Source organism: Lissotriton vulgaris, chromosome 6 (genome assembly GCF_964263255.1).
Source record: "Lissotriton vulgaris chromosome 6, aLisVul1.2, whole genome shotgun sequence".
Taxonomy (NCBI): Eukaryota; Metazoa; Chordata; class Amphibia; order Caudata; family Salamandridae; genus Lissotriton; species Lissotriton vulgaris.
This window is the reverse complement of record NC_141694.1, coordinates 494,893,040-494,917,468: the sequence shown is the minus strand read 5'-3', so window position 1 is coordinate 494,917,468 and position 24,429 is coordinate 494,893,040. Positions and strand designations below refer to the sequence as shown.

Here is a 24,429-nt window from a genome sequence, read left to right as displayed (position 1 = left end):
GTATGTAGCATTATATATTGGGACCACCTGGGAGAATAAACCCATTGGGTCCTAGCAGTATGAACGATCGTGGAATCACAAAAACCAGCCTCAGATTATGTAAATAGGCATAAATTGACAATGAAATCATGTCTAATGAAGTAGAACACAGATGGCTTATTGAGAGTACTTTATGAAATCATATGTTTTGTAAGTCTGAATCATTTGGAGAAGACTTGCTGTTTTAACCAGTGTTAATGATAAAATGTCCGTTGATACACCTATAATGTGAGAAATGTCATAGAAGTATGTTATGAGTTGTTTTAATGTGTAGAGCAATAGCGAGAAAATACCAATTCTGTTTAGTAGGTGGATTTCTGCCTTATGTACAGTCTGTTTGATTTGTTATAATATTGAATCTAAGACACCTTTTACTTAAATTACAGTTATCTGGGGAAGACAGCTAATATTTTTCCTGAGGAAGACGGCTGTATGACATTATGTCCGTCGAAACGCGTTGAGAATTGGGGGAGAATATCCATCTTAGACTAACTAAGGAGTATTCTGACTGGTGCTGAATATACCTTCTTTTGTATCTCCCTCTTTTGGGTTTTAGGAACTAACTTGATGAACTTTTGTGTATCATTTGTTCCCATGTATATTGCCTGTTTTCCCTTGATTTATATACTTTTTTAATGTGTTTTTAACTTACTTTTAACTATAAGAATAAACTGTGCATATTGAATTTATTCGTCTTTTCAGAATTTGGTTAATTATTGCATTGCTCTGATTTATATGGTTATGTTTGAAGAATTGATGTAAGTTATGCTATTGTGTCCTTGGTAATGTGCCCAAAGGGAATTTCTCTTTTTTGACAAAGTCAATAGTTGGTACCCCATCCCTTTGGTAGAGGGTCCCTCTCTCTTTTATTAGAGTTTCTTGTATGCTAGCCTTATAGTTCTGAGTAGTGCTTGGTGCTTTGTCGAGGGGTTTTGTCTCGATGTCCTTTCTGCTTGTCTGAGTTTTCTTCTTTCGCTGTTGAGATCTGAATTAAACTGTGATTTTGAATTTGGTGATCTCAGTTGTTTAGTTTAGGTGGGGCCATTTGATTGAGAACATCCAAAATTGATGTATTGTAGTGTGTAGGGAGATCTTCAGTGGTGTACCTGAGGGGGAGATGCTGTAGTTGTTCACGAATCTTGGATTCAAGTTCAAGAATTGGGACTTGTTTGATATTTCTGGTTAACTGCTTAGGTTTGTAGTAACATCTAGGAGGGGCCTGGGCATTTTTGAAAGACTTGCCCCTTTGTGTGGATGTGGCTGATCCAGCACTATTATTATTAACTCTTTATTGATTGGTTTAGCAAACCATTTACAATTTAACCCCTTCACTGCGGCGGCTATTCCGCCGCAGTGCTAAGGGGGTGGGGCAGCTGCGCAGCGGCCACATGCTGGTGACGGAACCGCTCTGTCACCAGCGACGGTGGCTCTGTGCTTATGACGGAGCGGTTCCGTCATGGCCCGCCCCGCTCAATGGAACGCTCAGCGCAGGCGCGGAATTCGCGCCACGCAGGCGCTCCTAGCGGGCCATGACGGAACCGCTCCGTCATCAGCACAGCGCCACCGCAGCTGATGATGGAGCGGTTCCGTCATCAGCAGGCAACGGGTTAAAACATCGCTAAATCGAACAATAAAATGACAATAGTGAATGTTAAAAACTGTGTATTTAAAATCACAAAAAATTCAATGAAGAATTATGAGCTAATAATGTTCTGCTGGAATACATCGCTCTAGCTTTCCGATGGTCTGGAATCCGATTTGATTATTGAGTCTGTTAACTCGACCGCCGTACTAAGATGGGGAGGGTTTAGATGTGGATATGGCTTCCAATTGTTTTGACGCTTTATGAATGAATTTTGCAAGCCCAATATTTAGCTTGGTGTTGTCAGGGTTAAGAGCTGCAATTATTGCTTGGGGGAAAGATCGAACTCCCAACATGATACATTGTCCTCGCAGCAGTGACCGTCTGGTTGTGAGCAATGCAGGGCATGCACAGACGATGTGTTCCATTGTTTCTGAATGGTAACCTCACAGCCTGCATTCAGTACTGCTACTTGGCCGTCGCCATTCGGGGAGGTTCCTCAGAAAGGGCCAGTTGCCCATCCTCAGCGCTAAAAACTTATTTTTCCAAAAAAGTGAGTATGTGCTTGAAAGATAGAGTGGCTGAGTACCCACTTTGAAATTGGAGATCACTGCCCAGGCATGTTTCCTCTTTGACAGTGTTGCCCTGTCCGCGTGTAAGGACCACAATCTAACAGTTTTTTTAATGGCGGTCTTTAGCACCAGGTGGGAGGGGTTTGCTTCCCAGAGGTCTTTTGCTACTAGTAACTGTAAACTGCGGTCCAAGCATTGCCGATGCTTATGGCTGGTCTGGTTTTTCTGTATTTCCTGCCATAGTCGGGCCGCCAAGGAACCCTCCCAGGTATGGCGCAGTCTATGATATAATAAATGCACCTGCCTCCACTCCGTGGTGGTCTTGTAATCCCAGTTCACGTCTCACTTGGGCTGGAGAGGCAGATCTTGACAACCGAAAAGCTCTTTTAAAAATGTTGACTATTAGTTTGTTAATTAACACGTTGGTTGTGGCCTTAGTAACCTCATGCCCATGCGTCATGGAATTAATTACCTTAGCCTTCATCACTTGCAGCATGGGGGTTAGGCTGGGACCTAGTAACTGTTTTGCCAAATTTGCAGTGGCCGCTTCTAACGACAAGGCTTTGGTTTTCAGTGTTTTTTTGTGCTTGGTAAAAGTGCCTCTTGGTTCGAAAAAGATGCCCAAGTATTTGTAACTGGGGGTTGATTCAAGCTTTGTGTCGTTGAAGTGCCACCTTTCTGTTGACTTTTTTTGTTTCCCAAAAGATATTGTTTTGGTGGTGGTGGTGGTGGAGAAGTGTGGCTCAATGATTAGAGCGGCAGACCCTGATGCAGAGGTCTAGCCTGGGACCAGGGTTCAATTCCCCGCCTCAGCGGGTCTTGGGCTCAAAATTCTACGGACCTGATCATTCTCGCCTCGGTGCCTATTCCCATCATGGAGTCCCACTCTGCAACTCTGGGCCATAGCTTGCTTAATCTCCACAACAGCCCCCACAACGCTAAGGATGCCTGGCCTCCACCTTGGGGGTGCCCAGGAGTGGACGCCTCGCAGGGAAAGCCAGGATGGGTTCCACAGAGGTAGTCGTACAAGCGCCTTGAGACCCTTGCGCGTGAGTAGTGCGCTATACAAGTATCAATTTGCAATTTACATTTTTTGGTTTCTGACAGGTTCAGTTCGAGGCAATTTCTTGTTGTGTATGGTAGCAGTTCATCCAATAGCCACTGGAGACCCACTTTTGTGTGGCTTAACAGCACCAGGTCATCGGCATACAACAGGTTAGTAATGTGCGTCCCATCTAATTGAGGGGGATGGCAGTTTCCGCTGTTGAGTACTGATGAAAGTTCAGATATGAACAAATTAAAAAGAAGTGGGGCCAATACACAACCTTGTTTGATCCCAGTTTCAGTACTAGCAGGGCTTATCCATGCCCAGCCCTGGTCTTTTCCTCAGAGCGCCGTGACATTGCTTTCCTTTCTACACCTTCTGCCAGTGTGCCCATTAAAACCAGCCTCAGCCGTTTAACTGTCAAGCCCGGGCTCTACAAGCTTGCATCTCACTCAACAGCATTTACCCTACCCTTTGATATCTCTTCACAGGGAGAGCCGGGACCAGCAAGCTTGAGTGACTAAACCCCGTCATGTGAGGTGATATATAAGGGTGGGTTTAAAAAGTGTCCAAAAGACGCTGCAGACAAACTTATTTTCTTCAGTCTGTGGTGTCAGTTTGCGCTAGATTTAGTGTACTTACGAGCACATTCCTGCCCAGCAAAGCATGTATGAGAAGCCAAGATCTGGTTCTGAACTGCGAGCTGCCCAAAGCAGATCAAATTTGCGGTATATTAAACTTTAAAAAAAGAAATCCTGATACGTGTGACCTGACGTAACCTTTACATGCAAGGCTAACAAATCAGCAGCTACCTCAAAAAAAACTACACTGTTAAGTTTGGAGAAAAAAATAAAATCTATTCTATTTATTTATTTTATTGTTTTATAGAGCGTGAACTTGACCCTAGCGTATCATAGCGCTTTACAAGGGAACATAGCAGTGTACAATAGGCAAGGAATCACAATAGTTTAGCGGACACCTATGCAGACCCTCCAGGATTTCGAGATTTCGCGATTTGCAAAATAATTGCGAAATCGGCACTTTTGCAAAAAGGCAGCGCTTTTTACAAAAGTGCCCGCGAAATCGGGTGTTGCAAGCACCTCGGGTGGCTGATTAGTGGTAATCGGCATCAATTGTTAACATACCTCAGATCCCAGCGCCTCCAGTTCATATCAAAGAGATAGACCATTGTGATAAGAGGACAGGCAGGAGTACTGGGAGCAGGAAGGGTTTAGAAACCAATAGTTTTAAACCACTCTTAAATGGCATTGTGGACATAATCTGGGCACGTGGTAGGTCTGGTTGGATGCAGCTTGCATAATATTCGGAGATAAGAAAGTGGTGTTTTTGACATTTCTCCGAAGGTGTTTTTTTTTCGTGCTTCTTGCCATGTGTCTGTTTTCGTTTTGATGCTGTTAGAAAGACATTCAGTCTACAGAAATAATTTGAGTTTAGCAGACTCGTGGGCAGTGATTTACAGCCCCGAAAGTTTGAGGCCTACACTGAGATTACAATACTCCCTTCCTCTTCGCAGACGGCGTGTTTTTACAGCTTGGAGTGGTTCTGCCTCTTCTGCATCTGTTATGAACAGGTAAATGTATACCTCACGTTTCTAGTATGGACCCTTTACGTTTAGTTGAGTACTATTAGGGATTATTCATTTTTAACTTTTCTTCAGGCGTATTTACATCGTGGTTGTGTTCTTGACGTTTGGCGTATTTGGCACCAAACATTTGACTCTTTCAGTATTGCATTATTGAAGGGCTTGATAGGCTTAAATCAGTCTGTTCCCGTGCAATATGCTTCTCTTATACAGTGTTCATTTTCACAGGCTTTTTGCGGGCTCTGTTATTCAGAATAATAAGTATCTGGGATATTTCTTCAAATACCACACATTATAGACAATTTAACATTACGAAGTGCCGCGTGTCATTTGTTCCTTTCAGAGTGGTGATTTTGTTGTTGAGTCGGCAAGTCTTTTTTTCGGCTTTAAATAAATGTATTTAGTCTGCCCTCTCTTTTCATGTAATGTTCATGTTCACAGGCATTCTGCTGGAGTCCCGTTATTCATTACAGTGGGCATTTGGAACATTACCATACATCTCTTTGAAGTGGCTTATGTCCACTACGATAAACAATGGATTAACACAGATCTCTTGACCGGGGTGAATGTTTGATTTGCTCTGCATTCCGTCCATCATTTTTGTGCCTTTTGCTGTCTCACAGTAAATTATTAGCCAATAGCTCACTTCTGCAGGGCCACTCTTTGTTTCTTAACAAGCAGAGTGCACTTGGCACAGCATGGGCTTGCTTCCTTTTGTGCTGATTGTCTCTTTCATTAGTAATCAGTTGTATGGTTGGGCTACTTGCTCTTTACCAGTGTATAAGAGCTTCATTTAGCTCACTTTGTTTCTATCTCCAAATGGTCCTCCTACTTTAACTAGGATGGCCACTAGTTTTCGCTCCCTTTCATCCTTGGAAATCCCAGCCTGATATAGGGTCTTTCACTATTTTTCATTTTTACTCTTTGAAGCACTTAAGGTATTAGGGCACATGGCACAACTTGGATGTTTGCATGTCTCTCTTTGTTGTAACTATGCCTGCTTTGGATTCTTGTCTGTGTTTTTGGTGCTGCGATCCGTTGAAGCCGCTGATCAATTAGGGGCTACCCACTGCCGTGAAGCAAGTCTTTGCGTCGCTCTGCATTGGGCCCTGTGCAGTCGCCGATCAGGAGCTGAGGTGTACTCAATTCAAGGTTCTGTGTTGGATTTGGTGAGCCATGCAGTGCTGTGATTCATGGCTCTGCATCAATCTGCTGGGGAACAGGTGAAACCCTCAGGTCAGCCGGGAGAGTACACTCTAACTTGAAGCAAGAATCCAGGACCTCAAGGACAGCCCTTGTGGTTAGGACTCACTCCCACAGAGGCAGGAGGATGTTATGTTATGTTATGTTATGTTAAGTGCGACTTATAGAGCGCGCTGACACCGAAGCTTCCTGGCGCTGACAGACAGAACAGGTGAGGGGGGAGTATAGATGACAAAAACTAGCCAGAGATGGGGAAGAGGTGGGTTTTTAACATTTTCCTGAAGTTCAAGAGGGAAGGGGAGGATTTGATTGGGAGAGGGAGGAGGTTCCAAAGCACAGGGTCTAGGTAGGATAAACGGCGGCCGCCGAATCTCTTAGTTTTACTCCTGGGGGTGATCAGCAGATTGCGGTGAGCTGATCGCAGATTGCGTGTGGGACAGTGAGGGTGAATGAGGGATTTTAGGAAGGCGGGACCAGGGCAGTGAAGTGCCTTGAAGGTGAGACATGCCACCTTAAAGGCGGCCCTTCGATCGACTGGGAGCCAGTGAAGGCTCATGAGCAGAGGCTTGGCTGATTGCCATCTGGGGGTTCCATGAATCAAGCGGGCCGCTTGGTTCTGGACAACTTGAAGACGGTGTATCAGAAATTGCGGCAGACCGTGGTAGATGGCATTAGAAAAATCCAAACGGGAAAGTACCAGCGAGATAACGATTTGAGTAAGTGCCGCTGGGGGGAGAAGGCAGCGAACTTTACGGATCCTCCGAAGTTGGTACATACAGGAGGAAACCACCGCTCCAACTTGAGCCCTGAGGGAGAGCTCGGTGTCAATGATGACACCCAGACTCTTTACTGTTTTTACAGGGGTAGGGGGGGAGCCGAACTCTGGAGGCCAGAACTGTGGGCCCCAGTAGGTGTGACTGAGCCCAGGGAGAAGGAGCTCAGTTTTACCGGGGTTCAACTTCAATTGGTTCTGGTTCATCCAGAGTTGGATGTGAAGCATGGCTCCATGGAAAGTTTTAATGGCATGTGGTGAGTTGAGAGAAAAAATGATTTGTAGATCGTCAGCATAATTGTAAGTGACGATGTCCCATTTCAAAAGTGTCTGAATAAGTGGCCGAAGATAAAGATTAAAAAGGAGAGGGGAAAGGGAAGAGCCCTGGGGGACACCACAGGAGGTAGGGGTTTGTTTAGCAGTGTAGGGACCTAGGCGGACCGCATGGGTTCTTCCCGTGAGAAAGGATTTGACCCACTCAAGAGCAACGCCTTGGATGCCCGCCTGTTCGACACAGTGGAGAAGGATGTTATGATCCACCGTGTCGAACGCGGCAGACAAATCCAATAGGACGAGGGCTTGGGGGGTTCCCGCGTCCGCATTACTCCTGAGTGTATCGAGAATGCCAAAATGACAGCTTCTGTGGAATGGGCAGGTCTGAAGCCGGCCTGAGTCGGCTCGAGATAACAGGAGGATTCTATGAAGCTTGACAGGCAGCGGGTGACATGGGCCTCCATAAGTTTGGAGAAGTAAGGGAGGAGGGAAATGGGGCGGTAGTTCGACGGCTCTGACATGTCAGCACCCGTTTTTTTTAGAAGGGGTACCAGGATGGCCTCCTTAAAGGAGCTCGGACAGATGCCACTGCTGAGCGATCTGTTAAGTAGGTGTAGAACACTATCTGGTAAGTTAAGGCAGATGCTCCGCAGGACAGATGGTGGACAACAGTCGTTCGGAGAGCCAGATTTCACGCGGGTGGCTAGTTCCGCCAAGGAGGTGGAATCTAGAGCAGGGAAGGAGGTGAAGGTCGAGGGATTGTTAAAGGAATTATCCGGTAGTGGTGATTGGGGAAGTGGGGGGATAGATTTTTTGATTATTGCAATTTTTTCTAAGAAGAAGGAGTTCAGGGTGTCACAGGCCTCCTGGGTGGGGGTCTGGGCTGGGAGGGTTCTGTCGTCTGTGGTTAGCTCATTCAAGACTCTGAACACCTCCTTAGATTTGTCGACTGCCAGGAAAATCCTGCTGGAGAAGTGTTCCATTTTGGCTGAGCGAATAGCTGTTTTAAAGTCTTTGCGTGCGGCCAAATAAGATTGCTTGGCTAAGTCAGAGTAGTCACGTCTCCAGATGCGTTCTAACTGGCGTGTTTTTAATTTCCGGGCTTTCAGGTCGTCGGAGAACCACCTATGAGAATTCCGGTGTCTAGTACAGGGGAATTTGACTAGGGGGGCAAACAAGTCGCTAGCCGACTCTAACCAGGAGGCGATGTCTTGTTCTAATCCATCGATGTCGTTGGGGTCGTGATTCACTGGGCAAGAGTCGGCTAGGGCGATGAGAAAGCCCTGGGAGTCGTATGAACTCCATTTACGGAGAAGGATGAACAGCAAACCTGTGCTATTTTGCTTGGATTAAACTATGCTCCAAAATATTACCACACTGGAGAATATAGCAAACAAACACTCTCTGACACTTTAAACATGCCCATTTCAAATTGAAATACTCTGCTAAAACAGTTTTAATTGATTTAAGGTTGAAAAGGAACGATTATGAGTACAATAAAGTGCCGCAAAAATGCCGCTAAATTTCCATATTTGTGCCGCTAAATTTCCATATTTGTGCCGCTAAATTTGCTAATCCATGCCGCTATATCCTGGGGGTGTGCCTATGAAACAGTTTACATATAATTAAACCCAGATGAGGCCCCCAATTTCTTGAAGAGGTAGGTTGGGATTCCGAAGGGATGCGCTAGTCCGTATTTGGTCAAGGTCTGTGTATTGGTCAAGGACTGAGAACCGGCAGGAGGAAGCATTTAGGAGAGGAATTTACCCATAACAAAGGTTTTGGCCTGCTTTTTGAAGCGTGCCAGAGAAGGGATTCTTCTGATGGCAGATCTCTTTTCTGTTTTTATTTTCCTTTCTAACTGCTATCTTTCCTACTTCCTTTCCAAATCAGCGACACCAATCAGATCAGTGAAAAACGTTTTACTGACAACTGCATGTAGTTGTTTTTTCTTGCAGATTATATGTGCTTATTGTGACATGGGGCATCTAGATGTAACCTGCAAGGAAAATAAAACAGGTGGTAACAAGGTGTTACTTTTTTATTAATATAATTGCTGGTTACTCGATGAGTGATGTTTGGTGTGTTTGTGTGAATGGGTGAGACATTGAATGTGGGGGTTGACTGTGTAAATAGGTAAATGTTATGGTTACATGAATTTGGTGAATGACAGTGGGAAGTTTGATATGAATGTGAATATGAGTGGGTAGGAGATAGTGAAATAATTGTTGAATGGGGTAGGTAGAGGAATGATCTTGAGCGAGTAGTTGAGTGAGTAACTGGGTGGATGACTGTGGAAATACGATGGGTACACAAAAGCTTATTAAAACTTTGAAAATTAAAAATTGAATGAACGCAACCAGCTGCCTCCAATAACATATTTCAGTAATTGGAATGAAACAATGAACAGGTAAGGCAATGTGATTTAGCTGAATGAGTGCGAGGATAGTTTGATGAGAATGTATGATTGACTGCGTGATTGAGTATGAGTTAGTGGGTAAACAGCAGCTTGCTCTTACAATATGTTATAGTGGGGTGGTCCTTGCAACCCGGGCCCAATTAACTCTCGCCCACTGGGGTATTCCTACTCCTGGGATCCACTTCCGGGAGGGCCAGCTTCAACTTATCTTCACCATGGGGGACAGACAGTAGAGTATAATCTACCGATAGCCAATAGTTTCAGTGCTGTGAACAATGTAGATTGACTAACCCGCCCCCCTATGGCCTAACAAAGCGGTGGCCACTGTAGCTTGGTGCTCGGTGGAGGAGCCAGAGTGAATTGAGGAGGGAGCGCCCGGATGGCTCCTAGGCCGGATCCCGATATAGGACTTCCCCCACTTACCGTGCTCTTACCTACCATTGTTAGTCCTGGAAGGGCAGAATCTACTATAGTCAGTGTGGAAGAGATAGATTCCTGTAGGTCGCTAATTGGGTCGTGGAACTTAGCAGGGCTTGGGTCTAAGCTGCCAGACCCAGACTGGGGGGAGCTGATGGACGAATACGATTTGTGTTTGTTCCAGGAGACTTGGCTGTTGACAGCCCCCCCCAAGGGTCGGATTTGCAACTTTTTATATACCGGCAGTGCAAGGTCTCAGGGGAAGACCTTTGGTGGGCTTGTGTATCTGGGTAGCTACACATCTGGGGTGCTCAGTTAAAGTAATTGACTCTCATTCCCCGGATATTCTTTGTATAGCACTTAAATACCCGGATGGCACCACGGTGGTGGTATTCAACATTTACTTGCGCCCTACACCGCAATTGCTCGGTTCTTTAATGTTAGAGGCTCTTGATCAACTTCTCTTTTTATTTCCCTCACCTATTCATAGAATTGTTGGGGGTGATTTTAACTGTCATTTTGAACCCTTGGCTGGGATCCCTTCTGTAACTCTAGAGGAGGATGCGACTTGGCACATCCAGGAGTGCTCAATGTACCCAGCAAAGCGATTAACGCCCTTCGCCCTCCAGATTAATAGACTGTTAGTTACCCACTCTCTTAGGGCTTGCAATGGCAGGCACCCACCAGATTCACCGGGTATGTATAGAGTGGGGAAAACAACAACCATTGACTATATCATGGTCAATGTGGAATTTTGGTCCCTTCTGAAGGCCTTTACTGTTATCCAAAGGGTAGATAGTGATCATAACCTTCTGTCACTAGAACCAAAATTCACACTGGGACACCAATATGATAGGGGGGTAATGGAGACCTGTCCGGATTTGAATTAAATTTCAGTAGCGGGTGGCAGACGTATTAGGTGGGCTACGTTTGTGTTAGCCCCCAACAAAATATCTGACCTATATCGACATGCTACCCATTACCTAGCAGAGGCTTTTAATCTCCTGTCAGATAATTATGATTTTACTTATTTTCAGGATTTAGAGCACATTCACACTAATCTTGTCACCATTCTGGCCGATTATTTTTATATTCCAGTCGCTAAGAAGCCACGGGCTAAAAACCGGGCCCAATGGGTTAATAAAAACTGCAGGGCGGCTAAACATGTTCTTGTAAGGGAGGTCAAAACCAGGTCCGTGTTGGGCATCAGAGTAGCTAGACAAACCTATAAAAGTATGATCTCAGAGTCTAGGTCGGAATGGGAGGCTAACAGATGAGAAAGTATAAAAGAAACCCTGGATGGACGTGATTACAGGGCCTTCTGGAACTTAGTTAGAACAGGCTCGGTGGAGGGCTCGTCCGCTATAATCCCTAACCTGAGCGAAGAGGTTTGGCTAGCCCACTTCAGGCCCCTCTTTTCCCATACTGAATCCGCAATCCCTGCAGACCTAGTACCTACACTGAAGAGTCCATCTGCTCGAGCATCACTGGATGTCAGGGTCCCTGATTTGCTCCCTTGCACTATGTCTGAAATTCAGGTGGCACTTAAAAGCTTATCTTCTGGGAAGGCTTAGATAGGATTCCGGGAGATCTATTTCTGAGTAAGCAGCAGGTTTGGGTCCCCTATATCTGGCTATATTTTAATGCCATTTTATCTGGCATGAAGATCCCCCAAACCTGGCTGGGAGCCAAGATTATCCCGATTCATAAAATGGCTTCTCCCCTCGATCCAGCCAACCTACGCCCTATCAGACTCATCGACGTCTTGCAGAAACTGTTTGCCCGCCTTCTACTAACGAGGTTGCAGAGCTGGATGGACAAACATCACATGCTTACTCCCCTCCAAGCGGGCTTTCGTGCTAAGGTCTCTACCATCGACCAACTGTTTAGACTCCAGATGGTCTACTGGAAGACAGTGACCATGGGGGCTGATAGTTTGTAGTTGATCTTTGTGGATCTCCGATCTGCTTTTGACTTGGTCAAGAGAGATAAGCTTTGGGTGATTCTGCTGGAGATGGGTGCCCAGCCATATCTCTGCCAATTGTTTAAACGCATGCACCAAGGCACATTTGCAAGGGTGAGGTATGGAAGGAGCGGGGAGCTTTCAGCTCCCTCCCGGTGGAAAAGGGTGTGAGGCAGGGGTGCGTGCTGGCCCCCACTCTATTTTCCCTGTTCCTAAATGGACTGATTGATCACCTGGCGGGAGCGAGGGATTTGGACTCTCCTAGCCTAGCCACCTGCAAGATACCAGCCCTGATGTTCGCTGCTGACAACCTTTATTATCAAAATCTTCCATGGGTCTACAGCGAACATTGGAGGCATTTTGCACTTTCTGCCGATCTAGAAACCTGGAGATTAATCTTTCCAAAACCAAGTACATGGTTTATAATGCAAAATCATCCAACTGTCCCCGCCCTCATATGGATGGCTTGCCATTGAAAAGAGTGTCTACTTTTGACTTCCTAGGGGTAACTCTTAATGATGGGATGGAATGGGGGCTGCATATCGCTAAGGTTAATCTGAAGTTGGCCCAATCCTCTGGCGGTATCCTAAAGGCTTTTAACGAGTGCTCATCTAAAATCCTGGGACCACCAGTAGAAATTTACAAGGCTCAGGCGAGAGGGGGGTGCGCTCTACGGAGCAGAACTCTGGGGCCATGCCAGTGCCGCTTCTCTGTCCACCTCTGAGAATAGTTTAATCAGGCTCCTAGTGAGACTTCCCCTGAGTACACCTCTAACCCCTCTACGGCTAGACCTCGGCTTGACCCCATACAGGAGGTTATTTCAAATCGTCCTCTGTTGTATTGGAGGTGTCTCTGGTCTACCCCTGAGCTCCTAAGCTATAGGGAAGAATTAGGGGACCTCTTGTCCATAAGGGGCATGGGTAAAATCCCTTGGCTGAAGTTTGTTAAACAGCTCTGCCACGTATTCGGCAGGGGAGATATGTGGCTCGCACCTGAGGAATCCTGTGTTTTGATTAATAAGAGCAAAAAATACAAAAAATTCCCTTTTCCTTTTTGGTTGAATTTTGATACTATTTGTCTCAGAAAGAACCTTGGTTCAAGGTAATAAAAAAAAGGGCTTTTAGAGTTGTGACCAGATTAACAAATTTACATATTTACAGTTTTGGAATAATTCAATTATAAAAATCAACGATCAAAGATAACAATGAGAGTGGAGAAACAAGAGGATAAGTTATATCTCTTTTTTAATTTGTTAATTATTATACGTATTCAAGTTAAAAACATCAAATTTATTCATAAAAAACATATTCATATATAAAAACAGTTCATGAAGAAAAAAGATTATATGTCAACGTGGCGTTACTGTGATAAAGGTCGTCACCTTCTTCAGGACACTTTTTCATTAAAAAGCAGTCTAAATTAAAACAAAGATTTAAAACACTAGTAACAGAAGTAGTTATACTTAGTTCATATTGTTTACAGAGATATTTGAATATAGTCTTGAACCTCAAAATTAATCTTTACACTCCACTATTTATTAGCATATTCAGATCATGGCCATTGTACCTCATTTATTTACACTTCAATTAGATAAAACCAGGAGACATACAGTCTTTTAATAACTGATAGATGTGATGTTTCCATTTATACTAAACATGTGTATATAAATATGTGTGCAATATTTGTTAGTCTGCAAACTCCTAAACTTGCCCAAAACTTTTTTACACCTTTACTTGAGCCATATTTGAGAATGTTATATTGAATCAGATATGTTTGTTTTGTTCATTAGAAAGTTTAATGAAACTGCAAAAATAAACTGCAAAAGTCTATGTCGCTGATTGATCGAAGCGAATAGCCAGCAGCAAAACTAGGTAGGTTTTCTCTTCAACCATATTAATATGAGCCATACAGAATATATATGGCTCAGGTAAAGGTGTAACAAATGTTTTGGGCAAGTTTAGGAGTTTTTAGACTAACAAATATTGCACAAATATTTATACACATATGTTTGAAATCACATCTATTAGTTATTAAAAGACTGTATGTCTCCTGGTTTTATATAATTGAAGTGTAAATAAATTAGGTACAATGGCCATGATCTGAATATGCTAATAAATAGTGGAGTGTAAAGATTAGTTTTGAGGTTCAAGACTATATTCAAATATCTCTGTAAACAATATGAACCAAGTATAACTACTTATGTAACAAGTGTTTTAAATCTTTGTTTTAACTTAGACTGCTTTTTAATGAAAAAAGTGTCCTGAAGAAGGTGACGACCTTTATCACCGAAACGCTGCGCCGACATATAATCTTTTTTCTTCATGAACTGTTTTTTTTATATATGAATATGTTTTTTATGAATAAATTTGATGATTTTAACTTGAATACATGTAATAATTAACAAATTAAAAAAGAGATATAACTTATCCTCTTGTTTCTCCACTCTCATTGTTATCTTTGATGCCTGTCGTTTATAATTGAAACATTCCAATACTGCAAATATGTTGTTAATCTGGTCGCAACTCTAAAAGCCCTTTTTGTTTATTACCTTGAACCAAGGTTCTTTCTGAGACAAATAGTCTCAAAATTCAACAAAAAAGGAAAAGGATTTTTTTTTGTATTTTTTGCTCATAAACAGACCCATTCCCTTTCTCCATAAAGGGTTCCTCCCAATATTTTAGTATTGATAAATAAGAGGACATTAGGGGCCGAACTTAAACAATATTGTATGCACCTTTTATTATCAAACCCTTCCTTGGGCAGGCTGACCGATAGCTTTCTGGCGGTTAAGAACAACTATCATTTTGAGAAATTCCTGGACGACTTCCAGCCCGTATCGGCAAAGAAACTATATGTCCAATTTAGACATGGAGCTCTTCCAGTGAGGGCAGTGACAAACCAGTGGACAAACGTTCCCCAAGTCCTAAGCTCCTGCCTGGGGTGTGAAATAAGTGAAGAGACGGATCTGCACGTTCTGCTCTTCTGCCCGTTCTACTCCAGGGCTAGAGCCAAATGGATTGTCCAACTATGTAAGTTCAGGGGTCTAAGGGATTATAGGGAGGTATTTCGAATATTAAAATATGATACCTCCCTCTGATTGTGTTTGCAACGTCCAGATACCTTTGGGCTATGTGGTGTGCAAGAGGCGCTAAAAATAAAAAAAATCCCTAACTGCCCCAATTGTGCCAGCGTAATTTGTGTAATCTAGTAGGTTCCACACACTATACGCCCAGAGTCTGATATTTCCTCTTTTTCAAAAAATGTCTGCCTGTTTTGTTCTTGTTTCTATTCTTTTTTTGATTCTAACCTGTACAGGACTCTGTCGTGCTTTTTATTATTCTGTGTAAACCATTCTAGGACTTCGGTCCGCAATCTTGTATGCACTACTAGTTTTAAAGGAAAGTTTTTTTATCTAATGTTTTAAAAGGACGTTTTTATCTAATGTCTACCTATGTGCTTTTATGGTTTTCAACAGATAGTAAAGCTTTTTTGACTGACTGACTTATAAGTTTGCATGGAACACGTGGCCCCTGAAGTCTGTAATAGCTGTCTTCCAGCAATCAGCAGTGTCATCGCTTGAGAGAACCAGAGAAAGTCATCTTCATTACATGAGATAGGATTTATGAAGCACTAATCCACATAATTCTTTATTTTTATTTTGTAACTTTTTTTATTAAAGCAAAAACATGGCATCTCTTTTTAGACAATACACATTATGATAATATGACAATTCTCCAACAGACTGATAAATCAATAACAATCTTCTTATAATGGTTGATAACCTCTAGGTTCCCCCCATTCCCCTAACCCCCAAGCATCCGTCCACCTTTGGTTATATTGTCTCTTGCCCCTGATCCTGTCTTGTAATTGGGCTACATAGCATTCCCTGATATCTGTCCCACTTCCCCCAAAAATCCAACTAATTCTTGGTACTTTCAGTGATGGGATTAGTTCTACGCGTTTCGATATTGTGATGCACAGTTACAGGCCGTCAATTATCCTTCCTGATTTGCTTGCAATGAACGGATATATCTCAAAAAAATCCTCATACTCGGTGATAAACAAACCCTGAGCCCTGTTTTTTTTTTTTTTTTTTTACTAACCTGACAGCCCGGATGACAGTTTTAAGCGCCGGGGTGAGATCTTCGACGGATACATCACAGTGACAACCTTTCTCATCGTGCGATTCATCTGCGCCCAGGCTAGCATCTGCTGGAAGATAAAATACGAAGGGTAAATAGCTGCCATCACACAAACACTGTGACGCACTAAGTGAACACAGGCCAGTTTGGATCTTCAGGTTTACATTTCATACCCCTTCAAAAGATACCTTTCAGAATAAAAGCTAACACTGCAACTAGAAATGAAAATTCAAATATTTTATTGAGCTGAAATGCCAGGAGAAACAAAACTGCAATTATATTAAACAGGAAAATGTGGCGTGGTTTATTTACTGTATTCGGACTTAGAAATTGAGCTGAGGTTTTAAACTATGCTATGTTGTAAGGTGCTGGGCCCTATAGAGTTTATTGGACCAACACAAGCAGCGCTTAGTTGCCTCCAAAAGGTGGAGAAGTATGAGGCATGAGTGGTGCCACTCATGCCTCGTTAACTCCTGCTGCCTGACACAGGCTCGCCAGGAATACTGATACCTGGATACCTGAAGTACTATTATCGATTACACTGGAGGCTTTATAGTGCCATAGGATTTACTTCTCCATCTTTTGGAGGCAACACATGTTGAAATTGGACAAATGGTCTAAGGGGACACGCTACCGGCATAAGGCTTCCATTTCTGGAGACATCGTCCACCAATATGGACACTTCGCAAGTACATTTACCGCTGGATTCATTACATTGACATGCAAATTTTCGTCACCTTATCCGTGCCCTGAAGAAGCCCTTGTGAAGGGTGAAATGCGTTGGCTGTTTCCACATTTGTACAAAGGATTTTGAAAAATAAAAAGACTTGCAACAGAAACCCACAACGCCTGCTAAATGAACTTTCCTATTTTTCTACTGTACTATTGTTGATCTTGAGTATTGCCTCCCATCAACCTTTTCTTCTGTATCTATTTGTGGTCATGTGGCAGCTGGCCGTATAAGGTGGTCAATAAAAGTGCAAATCACTTTTGTGACTAGCCTAGGTAGTGCAGTTGCCTTTTATCCTGCTGCCTTTAGCCTTTGTTACTCCAAGGGATGTACGACGGAACAGCACATTCCATTGTAATGCATGTCATTACAATGAGGCAGATACAACCCAAATGCCTTTATCACGCATAACCTTTATCATGCATATTTGTACAATGATTTTTCCTTTACCATGCTTGATTTTACAATGAATTTAGTTGTAAAAGCATAAATGGTAAAGGTTTTCCCTGATCCCAACCCTGAGCTCTAAATCTGGCCCCAGGGGCACCCCTCACCAGTCCACAGCCCCTAAAAATCCCCAGCCCTGAGCCCTAACACAGGCCCTACCTGGGACCTTAAATTGGAGCCAACTTTAGAAAATGAGAAAAAGGCCTTAGGGTGGGGGAGGGACACTAGTATCTATTTATATTTACAATCCGCACTGGGGCTCCACGAGACTCCATCATAGTTCACTACGACCCTCAGCAGCTTTTAGAACATAATGATAGAAAGTCTAGCATCACACTTAGCATATTGCCAGTGCTCCTGTATCCATGTGTTGACCATAATAGTTCATCTGCTGATCTCAGGGTCACAACTTCCATTCCATGTTCTTTTTCTGAAGGTTCGGGTCGGTGTTTGAATCTACACCTAATGTAGCCAGCATGTCCTCTGTCACATGCTTCTTGTGGAGCCCAGCCACTACTGCTTGCTCTCCCACTGTGCACCCACTGTGCCTGTGGATGCACTGCAAATCTTTAAAATTGCATATCTCTGGTTCTACTAATTTGAGTTTTGTTGTTTTGCATTCAAATAATGTAACATTTTACTTGCATTGGATTTTCACCTTATTACTGTTTAAAGTGCTGAATACATACATGCTTTACACATTGCCTCTCAGTTACGCAAGACTATTTTGTGGCAAGCTACCAGAGGGTTAGGAACGGGTTATTTTGAGGTTTGCTTGTGCTTCACCCTGACTAGAAATGTGGTTGCTGCTCCAGTATGATTTTTCCCCCCTGAAACAGTAACTCAATTTCCTACACCACCCATAAACCTGACAAATACTCTTACCTCCCTTTACCACTAGCCAAACCTAAATCCAAAATATACCCTGCCCTCCTTACTACTCCCCACTCCAAATGTTTTGCTTTAATTTACTCCTGACCTGCCATTACCACTACACACCCTTAAACCCTAAATGTATTTGTACATCCCTTTACTACTGCTCACCCCTAAACACTCAAATTAACTTTACCTCCCTTTATCACTAGCCACCCTTCAACCCTGAATTTACCCTTACCTCCCTTTACCACTACCCACTCCTAGACCCTAAATGTACCCCTACCTCCCTTTACCACTGCCCACCCCTATATATACATACCTTACCTATACTTACCATGCGTAGTAAAGGCATCTGCATAGTAAAAGCATCTGCATAGTAAAGGCTGTGTGGTAATGGCATTGTATGGTAAAGATGCTGTTCTGAATGCTGTTTCCTCTCTGCAATATATTGTACAAGATATGTACTCCATTGAGTGTTGGTGATTTTACCACTCTGCATTCCTATGTCTCTATTATCGCTCTTGGAGGGGGCTTTTTCTAAAAACTGTTAAACTGTTATTTGACATGCCTGCCTTAGGGCTGCGAATACTTTTACTCTACCTCTGTTGAATAACTGCTGACTCTTGTAAAATGTCTGCCTCTTTCTGTGGTACGCCCAGACGTGGGTACCTTGCTCACATTGCCACTGGATTCAAGCTAGCCTGGCTGATGAGGGGGTGTTGCCCCATAACCGGTCCAATGATGCTTGTTTCCGGTCCAAAGAAGACATGGCTTGGCAATTCCGGCTGGATTGTTCCCATAAGGCTCAAGGTCAAGACTGATTTGCATATGGCTGGGTCTGAACTGAAGTGGTGAAGTGAGCTGAAGAACGACGATAGAGTCAATCCAGATCTGTGACTGGGGGTGAGTGTCTGAAAAGTTTCAGCACTCCGTCCATCGTCTCCTTGTGTTTACTTCTTTCTGCAATGTGGCATCAATCACTTTAGCATTCTCTCGTAATTAAGGGTACCACACCAGTTGTAGCTTCTGCCACTAGGCAACCTTAGTTTTGGTATGTATAAAAAAGAACATTTCCAGCAATGTCTAACAGTGATCATTGATCCGGGGTATTGTCAGCTCTCATTTAATTGCCCTAAAAAAGGCTCCAGGAGCGTTTTTCTGCCAAGTGATCCTTGTATAAAGCGGGCATTCTGTGTTTCTAAATTGGCTGCCATTGTGCTCTCCATTGTAGTTGCACTGACAAATATTAGGTCTCATAATCAGGACGGGGCAACTCCTCCGCTATGGCGGAGGAACGTCGCAACCCTGTCAACAACGCAAAAAAATAAAAGTAAAACGATAATACTGTGTTTATTATCATTTTGTTTTGTTTACAGGCGTCTTGGGGGTGGGGCAAGGGGGATAACAAGCCCCCATGGGGAGTGGCATGCCCTGTTATCAATGAGCATGATGGTTTGGCTGGCCAAATAGTTCATGCACATTAATGCTCTCTCCAACCCCACTACATTGCTGGGTTGCAGACAGCAAATCATAGGCTATGTCTCCCTGTCATTGCAAATCATCGGCGCGCAGGCAAATCCTGAAGCTGCTCTCATGCGTGAAAGCAGCTTCAGAATTGGCCGCAGGGGAATCTGAGAGTCTTTGCCTGCAGTGGAGCCACAAGAGGAGTAGAAGACGGCGATGCGGCCGGATGCAGGTAAGTCCTTTTTTTAAATCCATTTTGTTGTTGTTTGTTTTCTCTCCCACAGCCATTTCTTCTCCTCTGACATAGGCCACTACACAATCAGGGGTGCCTAATGCTTCCTCTGTCCCATGTGGCTGATGTTTTTTGAAGGCCACTCCAGGCCCATCTGTTCCCCATTTCAGGGTCTGTAATATACTGGTATATTTATGAAGAAATATAGGAACCGGGGCAAGATTACCATTTTTAAAAACAGTTGCTTGTCCAATATAGATAAATAGGGCCCGATTCACAGAATTAACTTAAGACTCAATCCTAAACTTACTACTATTTTGGTATTCACAGAATGCACTTACTACTTTTGGCATTCACAGAATGAACTTACTACTTTTGGTATTCACAGAAGTTAGGATTTTGTCTTAAGTTTGTCTTAAGACATACTTAAGACAGACTTAAGACAGACTTAAGTTAGGATTTTGTCTTAAGTCTGTCTTAAGTTTGTCTTAAGGCTAACTTAAGACAAAATCCTAACTTCTGTGAATACCAAAAGTAGTAAGTTCATTCTGTGAATGGCAAAAGTAGTAAGTGCATTCTGTGAATACCAAAATAGTAGTAACTTTAGGATTGAGTCTTAAGTTCATTCTGTGAATCGGGCCCAAAGAGTTTTAACCAAAATTAGTGGCTGCCATAGTTTTTTTATAATGTTACTGGTAAATCGGTTGGAATATTTGCTACAAAGATAATGATATTAGATTCAAATCCACAGTTTTTGCAAAATTTTACCTCTGCATATCCTGTTGGCCTTTACTCTGGCCAGGATCATAACTTCAATTGGATATTGCCCTTCATCGTGTGACGGAAGAAAGCTATTACATTTCAGTAAATTATTTCACTCAGTAAACTTTACAAATGCGTTTGTAAGCATATATTTTCCATTTTTTGCTGATTTTGAGTTCTAGAATTTTGCCTATCTGTGGTGGATGTAAACTTTATTCTCTCACATCTTTCAGTCAGAATTCAGAAGTTCGGTTCCAGAATTTCTTTTGTATCTGTCCACAGCATTGATAAAACGGTGTTTGAATCAGAGAGTATATTTTTGTAGTCCTAGGATGTGCAAACCTCGGTTTTTCATGTTCCTAGGAGTACTGTAAGATCACTTACAACACTTACTCAAGAGCATTGTAGAGCAATAATAAATGACATCTCATATCCAATATCCCAACATATTATGGAAAGACATCCAGATAAGCATGAATTTATATTTCATGGAATAGATAGAATAAACAGTTGACCACATGGAGGGGATCAAGAGCTGTTCTGCGCCAATCTGAGCCCAGATGGATTAGAAGTCAATCACTGGCAGGCCTTCTCTAAACCCCTCTTGAAATGAGCTTAGAGTTTTTTTAATGGTGTGCCCAATCATCAATGGACTTTAATATCAGTTTTGAGAAAAGTTTTCAAACAATGTCCATCATGCTGATTGAACAGGGTTGTTTTGGGGCCCTTTTTATTTTATTTTTTTACAAATGTGCAATTATGCTGTTGTGCTTTATCCAGGGCATATGTTAAAGACAGCAACCTCGATGAAGGTTGCTGTTAGAATGCTTTGCCACCATTCAGACTTTTGTTTGAAGCCCTCTGATGGTATCATATTCTGGTCTGAGGCTTTTCCTTTTGCTAGATCATTTACTGCTGATAAAAGGTTCATCTTTTTGATGATACTTCAAATAAGTTTCTTCCTGCAACTATGTCAGCGTTTGTATTTTTCCCTTTAGTGAGGTAATTGTTACATTCTTCTGCATAACTTTCATCGGATGGATTGAATAATGAAGAGAGGTGTTGTATCCAGTTTACCTCAGATAAACTGGCTTTTATAAAAAAAAATCTCTTTTTGTTTCTAAGCTTTCACCAGTTTTACACCAGAATAGCTGAAGGCATTTTCCTTGCCACCTGTTTTGAAGGGGCTATTCTTTCGTTTGTTTACTCAGCTGTTTGTAGGTGCATCTTGATTTCTTGATTTCTTCTGGTGCTCCATCTGTCTGCACAAGAGTCTACTCGTCAGGCCTTCTTTTACTGCTTTGCATTTTTGATTGAACCATCCTAGATTTGTGATTTTATTTTTACATTCTTTTTTTGGGAGCATCTTTTTCAGACCAATAGTAGAAGGGAGGTCATGATCTCATAATACCATGATACCCAGAGTTCATAAGCTCATAAACTATAATACCCAGTTTCTTTGAAAGGTTATTTCTTACCATTTGTTGGAGATCAGATTATCAGTGTCTGCTCCATTTTGCCATTCCAGGAATCTGGGTAATTTAGTCTGTGCTGTCTTGCAAATAACAACCTCAGGTGATTGGAAGTCGACCCCACTTCCTTTGAAATTGTCTTTTGTTTGAGGAACTTGATAAATTTGGTATATGAATATGTTACTCTTGCCACATTTTAACTTTGCTGAGTTTTCTAGAATCAGAAACTCAGAAAATCAGGATGTAATTTTTAGAACATGTTGGAGATTCAGCAATATTTTAGCAGAACACTTTAGTCGATACACACCAGACCAACTCACATTGTGCGTTTGTGTTTCCTATAATTTCTATATTTCCAAACTTCTATATTTCAGGGTTTTGGCAAGGAAGCGCCGAATGCCCCTACTTCTATTTTTCTCTCCTGCTGCTATCCTTGTTTGTCTAGCACTGTGGCTCACAGGATTTTATCCTTCTTGGTGATACCTTTTGGGTGCAAGCTCGTCCTTGGTGACTTCAAGGATTTCAGCCATCGCAGAGGGCTTTCTCATCTGCCGACTAGCCAGCCTTTTAATGGCCACTTTCTACTTGGATGTTAGTGGCTGGCTGTTTAAGCGACCTTGTTGACTGTGGCTGTGCTCCTGGCGCTGGCCCTGCTGCAGAGCAGTGGTTAGCAGTGGCGATCAGAAAGTGCCAGCGATGAACATGTGGTGAACACACCAGGAGTACCTGACAGTGATAGATGGAGCAGCAGGTGTACCAGATGTTTACAGACGTTTCAATGAGGTCAAAGAGCAGTATGAGCGGACTTCACATTAAGCACTTTTTTTTTGTTAAAGATGCCTTAAGCACTTTTAACGTGGATGTCTCCAAACGTCAGATTTCACTGCTGACCAATAAGTGGCATTTTTTTCCAGGTTCCAGATACAAGATGGATGCTGATGCGTGATAGTGTGCGCTGAAAACACTATGGGTCAGATTTACAAGCCCCTTGCGTCACTTTTTGTGACGCAGCAGCAGCGTAAAAATGCGGCCCATTTACAACGTGACGCATCTAGGGAGATGTGTCATGTTGTAAAGCCCTGTGTCACATTATACCTGCGTCAGGTATAATGTATGCAGGGTGGGCGTTCCTCCTCTTAAAAGCCTTGTAGAAGTGACGCAGTGAAATCTTGTAGATTTCACTGCGCCACTTCTAGGACGCCACTGCGTCAAATTCTTGCGCCTGCGTGAAGCAGGCGTAAGGAGTGAGACAGAACAATGAGGATAGGCCTCCCCCTGCATTGCTGGAGTTGAGTCGTGCTTGTGACACAACTCCAGCAATGCAGGGGGAGGCCTATCTATAGATGTGTCAGACTTTCTGATGCATCTGTCAAACCTTGCGCCATGTACACCGTATTGTGAATACGGCACATCCATAGTGGCTCAAGGATTTCTAATGTTGGCGCAAGGAAAGTGATGCATCTGTACAGATGCGTCACTTTCTTGTAAATATGCCCCTAAGCTCGAAGGGCTGGGCTTGTGGCCGATCTCAGAATTCTTCAGAAGGGCCACAAGTTACTCTAACTAGAGGAGTCGGGATCCGAAATATCCCTGATGGACATCTAGGCTGCCACCCTGCATCCCAAATTTCGCGTTTGGATGAGGGGATGATGCAGTCTATACTGATAGCGGTTGCCGGGCATGTGAGGTAGGAGGTATGCCCAGACAGCTACTAAGACCGGTATGAGGGTGGCTGGTGGACTGTTGTGTGTCGCAGAGCAAGCTGACAGAACTGAAAGTTTTGAGGCTGGTCATATATAACGCAACTGCTGTATATTGACACGCTAATCAGCGGGGGGTTTGGAGGGTGCTAACACTGAAGGGCATGAGGCAGGGCTCCATTCTCCTGGGGATCTTTACCCTAGGACTGGATCCTCTGTCATGTGCTGCTTGGAGAAGATTCTATAACAGACTTTTGTTTGGGTAATTACCAACATCTCATCTCACATTATGTAGGCGATACCCTACCAGACATCTACAATCTGGCAGAGGCGGTGCCAGCTTTAGTTAAAGAGTGGATAGATTTGTAATATTAACTTGTCTATGGAGAGACAGGGGTGAGTCTTGCCTAGAGAAACTCACGGCCATCAAGAAAGTGCAGACACCTGATCTACTATTACTGCCTTAACAATGGGTGACATATTTGTTTTACTACTTGGGTATCCAGGTCTTTTATTAAGATGCAGACATTTGGAACATGCTAGAAAGAGGGTGCATATTACATTGGCCCTAAGAAACTCAGCAGAACTTTACGTTGTCACCAAGTGGGTTCCTACTGACGTCTAGCAATTAAGGGGCATATTTACAATAACTGGCGCATCCCTGCATATCAGCAGGGATGCGCCAATTATTGTGCGCCACAGCTCCGCCATCATGG

The 24,429-nt window shown here is 43.1% G+C and overlaps 1 protein-coding gene across 1 annotated transcript in view; it reads right to left on the bottom strand.

The window, feature by feature from the left end:
• KCNQ5 (potassium voltage-gated channel subfamily Q member 5) overlaps positions 1–24,429 on the bottom strand; it is an 850,222-nt gene that overhangs the window by 76,751 nt on the left and 749,042 nt on the right. The window contains exon 11 of the mRNA XM_086926499.1: positions 15,992–16,100. Within this exon, the coding sequence (XP_086782625.1) occupies positions 15,992–16,100 (109 nt within the window). The remainder of the gene's footprint in view (positions 1–15,991; positions 16,101–24,429) is intronic.